Below are 7632 nucleotides of genomic sequence, written 5' to 3'. Positions count from 1 at the left end.
ATCCCTCAAAGTTGTAATTACGTAAAGTACTGGTGCAAATGTTCTAAAGTTAATTTCCATTACTGGTATTTCCATTCACTGCCTCTTCTTGTGTGATTTACACATTACTGCAGACAGTGCAGATCTACTTAAGCAAACAGAGACAATGCGTGTTAAATAAATGTTGTTACTTCAGCAATTCTTTTTGTCTAATTTGTTATTCAATTGTTGTGTTTCATGATATGCAAAAATCAATAACAGTATACCTGCATTGAAAAAAAAACATCGATCGACCACTAATAACGAAACCTATTAGTAAGTACACCAGACTATGTTGTGCCACCAAAGTATTATAAAAATAACACCACAAACCAAAATATACCATACCTTGTGTACAAGGTGTACCCACAAAACACAATCCTGCAGGTAATCCAGCCTTGCCTCTTTCTCAGGTGTCTCTCTCTCTGCTGCAGGTTTCAGGAGTGTCTCACCCTTCAGTGTGACCGTGGTGGTCTCTCTACCTTTGAGCCCCAGCTCCTCCCAGAGAATGGGGTCTTTCCTGGGCTCCAACTCCTCCCATGATTCAACCAGAGGGTTTGGGTCATCTTTTCTGCAGACATGCAGGAGTGGCTCCTCGTTGCAGATGGGTGTCTGGTCTCTGAGTTCTGCCATGCAGGGGTCATCTGGGTCAGCTGTACCTGACTGGTGACCACATGGTGGAGGCAGTCCTGTCCTCTGTGCTCTCGTTGAGGAGCTCGATGACCTCCTGTACTTCTGCCACAACATCTTCCCAGCAAGGAAAGCAAAGAAGCTAGCAAATTTCACTTTCAATGGCGACCCAAATCTTGCAGATGCATTAAAAGCTCCTCGAGCAACTTTTGCTGGGGCTAGTTGAGTGATAGCCATCCTGAGTGAGGACACTGTGGGAATACAGTCTCTGTACATCACCAACTGTTATCTGCGATGCTCTTCCTCGACTAAATAAATTGGCGCCACGTTGCAGGAGCATTTAAGCTAACGTTAATATAAGTTTTTAAGGTAATGCGTGTGGTTTTAGTTAGTGTTGCTGATCGTAGGGAAAAAGGCGTGGTTAACAACGTTTTAAATAATAATAATAATAATAATAATAATAATAATAATAATAATAATAATAATAATAATAATACAAAAGAAAAGAAAAAGAAAAATGTGTTAGGATAGGATTGAATAACTTCATCTATTAAACATTTTGAAAGTTTATTTTTCATAAAAAGTAGTTTGCTGAAAAAAATAAATAAAATAAAACGTTATTTATTTTATCAATTAATTACATTAAAATGTATTGAATTCCAAATTAGTTAATTGAACATTTAATTGTTCTCTTTAAAGAGGAAATACATATTTTAAAAATATTGTATATAGTGAAAAAAAGTTATATTAATTTACATAGAGTGAAAAAAAGTTATATACCAAGCCTAATAGCATGTGTGACTCGAAAGTAGATGAAATTCAAGGAACACATTTCACATCTGTTGATTAATTAAACGTTTTAATAGTTACAATATTGGAGTGCACTGAAATAAATCCGAGCGGTGCAGTACCCACAGCAGTAACAGCAGATGGCGCTAAAGCACGTTTAACCCTACGTCAACAGAATCAACGAAGAAGAAACCGAGGCGGCATGACGTCACATGGTTTGTCAACCGGCGCGCTGCACGGAAGAGCGGCGTGTTTTCGATTTGGTTCCCCTGGAAATTACTTTTTGTGGTAAGGTTCAATGTTTCAATGAGATCTATAAGACGTATTCAATGGCTGAGAGACACGATAATAAACTTTATAAAGTCTGGACTCACAGTCGCATCAGTTTTAGTTTAAAGTTAGCTAGTGGTGTCAATGTTATCTTTTTGTGTTGCGCACTTCTATTAGCTAGCATTGGCGAGGCTAAATAGCTAGCTACCATGACTGTTGTTGACAGCTCATTTGTTGTTGTTAGAAAATGATATGTTTGTAATTTATCCACCGTTACCGAACATACTTTTCCAACTGTTCATTTATATGTTGAGAAATGTACTTGAATGTGAACCTTCTCTCTAATGTCTGACTTCTGGATGTTTCTAGAGAGTCACTATGGCGTCAGATGATATTGCTCAGCTGGCTGATGCTCTCTCCAAGACACACGTCGGTGATGGAGAGTTGAGCTATAAAGGCCTGGGACTGAAGCTGGACAACGCAGAATCAGGTCAGATGTTGAGCAGGGCAGTAGCTTTGTTTTGTAATTGCCACTGTGTGTTGTTGACATCAGACACCTGACAACCTGTTCTCTGTGCTTTCAGTGGAGGAGCTGGTCCGTGAGATCGAGCAGTACCAGGGTCTGAGAGCTCTGCGCCTGGAGGGGAACACGGTGGGAGTGGATGCAGCCCGGGCCATTGCCAAGGCTCTGGAGAACAAAGACCTGCTCCAGGTACTGCTCAGTTCATAGCATTCACAGTAAATGTTCCAGACCACACGTACCTACAGTGTTGCATGTAATTAAACTACTAATGTAACTACATTTTGCAGTAGCTTACTGGTAGTTCAACTACATTCATATTTGCATAGTGATTCAAGTAGTTCAATTAGTTGTTCCCATTTTCTGTGTATTTAACTACTGAAACTACAACAAAAAATCCACCATTAAAGGAAAGGAATGACTTTTTATTTATTTTGTTATTTCATGAAGTCATTTGTCATTTTTCCTAGTGTAGTTCTGCTGTAGTTCAACTTCCTCCAGTGTAAAGTAATTGGTTGTGTGTAGTAAATTTCCTCCTGCACATTGTTTGTATAAAAAAGACGCACGTCGCTGTTTTCTCTCTGTTTAAAGCTCTTTGTGTCTTTCAGAGATGCTACTGGAGTGACATGTTCACCGGAAGGTTGCGCTCGGAAATCCCAACAGCCCTGGTGAGCAGCTCAGGCACCGGTGTATGCAGTTCACTGGGATTAGTTTAGTTTAATATATAGTTGTGTGTGTATATAGAGTTGTAATATACGTCTTTGATATCCACTCTGAGAACATGTTGTCTTTCCTTCTCAGAGGTCTCTGGGCAGTGCATTAATGAGTGCAGGCGCGCGGCTGACGGAGCTGGACCTCAGCGATAATGCCTTTGGGCCAGATGGCGTGAAGGGAATCGAGCAGCTGCTGAAGAGCTCTTCCTGCCACACCTTGAGGGAGCTGAAGCTCAACAATTGTGGCGTTGGGATCGGAGGAGGAAAGGTGAGTTTGTTTGACCCAAAACTGTAAATCTCTCACGCACCTCAAAGTCAGCAGGTTTCAAATGGTACTTTTTGTCCTCTCCCCCAAACAAACTGGAAGAAAAGATTCTCCAGCTGTATAATAAACTGCTGCAACAACGTTCAGGTTTTAATACATGTCACAGTGCCGGCTGTAACAGTGCTGTGTGGTTCCTGTAGATCCTGGCTGAAGCTCTGATCGAGTGCCACAGAAAGTCATCAGCGCACGGAGCTCCACTCAAGCTGAGAGTGTTCATCGCCGGGAGGAACCGCCTGGAAAATGAAGGAGCCCGCGCCCTGGCTAAAGCCTTTCAGGTAGAAAATGAGTAAATAATTAAAAGTTTTTTTCAATGCATGGACTAAATCACACGACTCCAAGTTCTTTTTCTGATGCTGTTGAAGCTCATTAATAAATCATTAACATCTGTAAACACAGGAGTAGTTACAGTTGGTATGTACCATCTTTATCAGTATTTATTGTGCATGTTTTTTTAATAAATGTATTTCTTGAATGGAAAATAAATGTAATGTAAACTATACTGTAATTACTCGTATATATCTGTAAGTATTACAAACGGACTGTTAATACACATTTGACCTGTAGTGGTGGTTATTCTTCTAGATTGTTTTGGTGAGAAAGAAACATTAAAAAAAACTTAACAGCAATGTCTGTTTCTAGAAATCATGACCCGGTTACATTAAGATAGTAACCAACGAGCCTCCCGACCATCAGTAGCTGCACGCTTCACTCTGCGTAGTGATATGGTCAGCAGGTGCAGTTCTGTAGAAAGAAAGTAGTTCCTCCATGAACTTACTTTGAGTAACCGGCTCGTGATTTCCATCTAGTTAATTTATATTGGAGAGAAGTCAGACATCTCGACGACAACTCGCACCAAAACAATCTGAATGAATAAACAGCAGGTGAGCGGAGAAGTGTGTATTATAGATGTCGGGGTGAACTGTCCTTTTGATATTTCCAGACACATGAAACACTGACTGTTACATAATCTGTTGTGTGTGTGTCTCCTCTCTGTTTTACCATGTAAGCTGATGGGCAGCCTGGAAGAAGTCCACATGCCCCAGAATGGCATCAACCACGCGGGTGTGATAGCATTAGCTTCAGCCATGCGACACAACCCGGAGCTCCGCGTCCTCAACTTAAACGACAACACCTTCACCAAGAGAGGAACGCTGGCCATGGCGCAGGTGAGGCCTGTTCACACATAAGTAGAGAAGATGTGCAGCCGGTGTGTTTGAGTCACTACATGGTTTCCTCCTGTCAACCGTGCAGGCCCTGAGGCACCTGAGGAATGTGCAGACGATCAACTTCGGAGACTGTCTGGTGCGCTCTGAAGGAGCCATCGCCCTCGCCGCCGTCCTCCGAGAGGGACTGCCAATCCTCAAGGTCAGGCCACTATCAAAGTTCAGCCGTTGTGTGTGTGTGCGCTCTGCCAACAGGCTGATCACGGTGCTCCCTTGTGCTCCTTGTCTTCAGGAGCTCAACCTGTCATTTGGTGAGATCACGGAGGCGGCGGCTCTGGTGGTGGCTCAGGCGGTCGCGGACAAACCTGACATGGAGAAAGTGGATCTGAACGGTACGAACACTGTGGAGCTGCAGGAGTTACATGACAACAGGACTTCACTTTTTTCTCCACAGTCATACAATTTTAAAATCAACACTTTTTTTAGTTGTAAACTTTGTGTTGTTGAAAGTTTCTCTTGTCTGTAACAGGAAACTGTCTGGGAGAGGAGGGCTGCGAGGCTCTGAGGGAGCACATGGAACACATGGACAGAGGAGACATGCTGGCATCACTCAGGTGTGTGTGTGTGTGTGTGTGTGTGTGTGTGTGTGTGTGTGTGTGTGTGTGTGTGTGTGTGTGTGTGAGATCTTGTTAATTGAACTATACGTTTGTTTACTGACAACTATTTTTTGTCACTGCAGTGATGATGAGGGAGAACCTGATGAAGACGATGATGAAAACAACAACGATGATGAAGACGATGCCAGTGACGACTGTAATGAAGACGAAGAAGATGATGAGATTGTGAAGGAAGACGAGGACAGAAAAGACGACAGTCCTGCAAAACCTCAGTGTCCAGTAAGACACAACACATCTTCATGTTTATGTGTTCATATTGTGCTCGTGGTGTTTCTCAATGTGACTTTGTGTCGGCCCTCAGGCAGAGATCTCGTGTCTCCTCAGCTGCCCGTCTGCAGAGAAGCTCCTTCAGCTGGGAGAGACGAGGACCGACCTGCAGCAACAGGTAGGAATCTAAAACAAGTGAATATGAAACTTGTTTGCTGCTTTTTATCTGCACATATTGAATATAATCTGCTAATAAAACTCTGTCCTCACCAGGTGGATTCCTCTGACCCACACAAGGCGGCTGATGTCCTTCTGAAAATCGCTTCTTTGTACAGCGAGGATCCCGAGACCAAGGCGGCGGTGCTCGAAACTATCGGTTAATAAAATTCTTACTTTTCTACAAAATGTTTCAAATACTGTTGATATATCTGGGCCTTTGTAAAGACCCCCGCCGTCTCATTACATGTCTGTCATCACTGTGTCTCGCAGACGCTGTGTTGAAGAAGCTGCTCTCCGGCTCAGACCTGCAGTCGTACTGCTTCTTCTCCACGCTGCTGGTGATGATGGGACTGCTCAAGGTACAGGTCCAACCCAGCGTCTTGTTTTGTGAAGAAGTTGCATCACTTCACTTTTGCCAGGTTGGATCGACCTCATCACAGCACAGACGCCGCCGCCTCTTGTTGTGTTTTCTGCCTGCAGAAGAGGATCTAATCAAATGATTGTTATTCAGGAACCACAACAGTGCAGTGGAAGGATATCTCATGTTGCACACTGTTGCACCGCCTCACTCATGTGTGCAACGTGTCCCTGTTATATAAAATAATGTTGTTGAGTAAAAGTTTATTTATGCTTCTTCTCTGTGTCACAGGGAGAAGGGAAGATGAAGAAAGTGTCCCTGGTCTCAGGTCAGCTGTTGTGTCTGGAGCACGCTGTGCAGCAGGAGTACTTCCCCCGGCACCTCGCCTCGCTGCTTCACACCTTCATGTCCAAGTACGATCGTTTATCTCCACACTTACCCGTCAGTCAAAGTGAAACCTGTGGACTTAAGTTGAGTGGAAACAGTTTGTGACTTGTGTCCGACGTTTTGTCTTGAAACGTGCAGGAACGGTGAAGCTCTGGAGTCCTGCAGCAGCGCCAGTGAGAGGCTGAGCTCCACTCTGGAGAAGAAGTGCCACTGATGATCGCACACACACACACACACACACACACACACACACACACACACACACACACACACACACACACACACACACACACACACATTACTGACTTTAATGTCTTAACCAACAGGGAAGCTTGACACTTGAACAAGGGACTTGTACGGCCACTTATCGTATCTCCACTTCCTCATTTGTATATTTTATGGCACAAAATGTCTTAGTTTTTATTTTTCTACTTAATGCTTGTGACTTATATTTTTATAGAAATGCACATCAGGTAACGGTCGGGTGAATGTTTAAAAAATGTAACTTGGAGTGGAGCTAACTTTAGACGACGCACCTTTAACATATTTTGCATTTAGTTCTGTATAATCTGGGAAACATTACACAGAAAGAAAACAACACGTCTGTCAGGTGATGCTTTTTAAATATCTTGTTTTGTCCAGAACACAAAAGATATTCACTTTAATATGATATAAAACAGTTGCTTGTGTTTCTGTCCGTTCACTAATCTATTAGTGGACTAATCACTGCAGCTCTACAAAGTTGTTTTCAGGTCTGGGTACATTTGGAACTTGCACAGTAAATGTTAAGAAGGAGAGAGATGTGATGTCTGCTGATATGTGTTGCTGTGAAAAAGTTAAGGAGACAGAAAGACCATTTATTCATGTAAATCTTATTGAACAGAAGAACACTCTCCAGAGCCGCCTGTTTATTGATCCGGTTTACTGAAAGGATGCTGGAGTTGTTGTTTTTTAGGACAGTCTGTCCAATCGCAGTGCTGCTCAGAAGGGCCGGTGGAGTCTAGGCGCTGTGTGCATCAGACTGTGAGCAGGAATGGGGCTGCATGCAGGAGCAGCACACACTCACCCATGAGCCTGAATACACAGCAGCATGTGTGTGCATCACCCTGCACTGAGCCCAGTCATAACACTGCACAGCTCACGGGACCACAATCACTGTCACCTGATGTTTCTTCTCTTGTTCCTTAAGTCTTATTGAAAAATGTGCTCTTATGTTTGTGTTGCACAAATCCAGATGCTGCGTGTTAACTCGTGTAGAGGTGTGAGGATCATGCTTGATGTGTTTGTACTGTCAGAAATATAACTACTCTAACAAGCCTGACTCGTAGTCTGTGTGTGTGTGTGTGTGTGTGTGTG

The 7632-nt window shown here is 43.1% G+C and overlaps 1 protein-coding gene across 1 annotated transcript; it reads left to right on the top strand.

Annotated features, from left to right (window-relative positions):
• The first annotated feature begins 1596 nt into the window (after positions 1-1596).
• rangap1b (Ran GTPase activating protein 1b) lies at positions 1597-7597 on the top strand. The gene is made up of 16 exons (XM_029455488.1): positions 1597-1725; positions 2077-2197; positions 2292-2419; positions 2836-2895; positions 3029-3208; positions 3406-3540; positions 4273-4431; positions 4517-4630; positions 4721-4820; positions 4958-5042; positions 5168-5324; positions 5407-5490; positions 5586-5688; positions 5802-5890; positions 6181-6302; positions 6415-7597. Exons 2-16 carry the CDS (start codon positions 2086-2088, stop codon positions 6488-6490), a joined length of 1704 nt encoding a protein of 567 aa, XP_029311348.1. The 5' UTR covers positions 1597-1725; positions 2077-2085; the 3' UTR covers positions 6491-7597.
• Positions 7598-7632: the final 35 nt, after the last annotated feature.

Source organism: Cottoperca gobio, chromosome 19 (genome assembly GCF_900634415.1).
Source record: "Cottoperca gobio chromosome 19, fCotGob3.1, whole genome shotgun sequence".
NCBI classification, from domain to species: Eukaryota; Metazoa; Chordata; class Actinopteri; order Perciformes; family Bovichtidae; genus Cottoperca; species Cottoperca gobio.
Note: the sequence above shows the minus strand (reverse complement) of the source record. Positions and strands in the feature narration are given on the sequence as shown.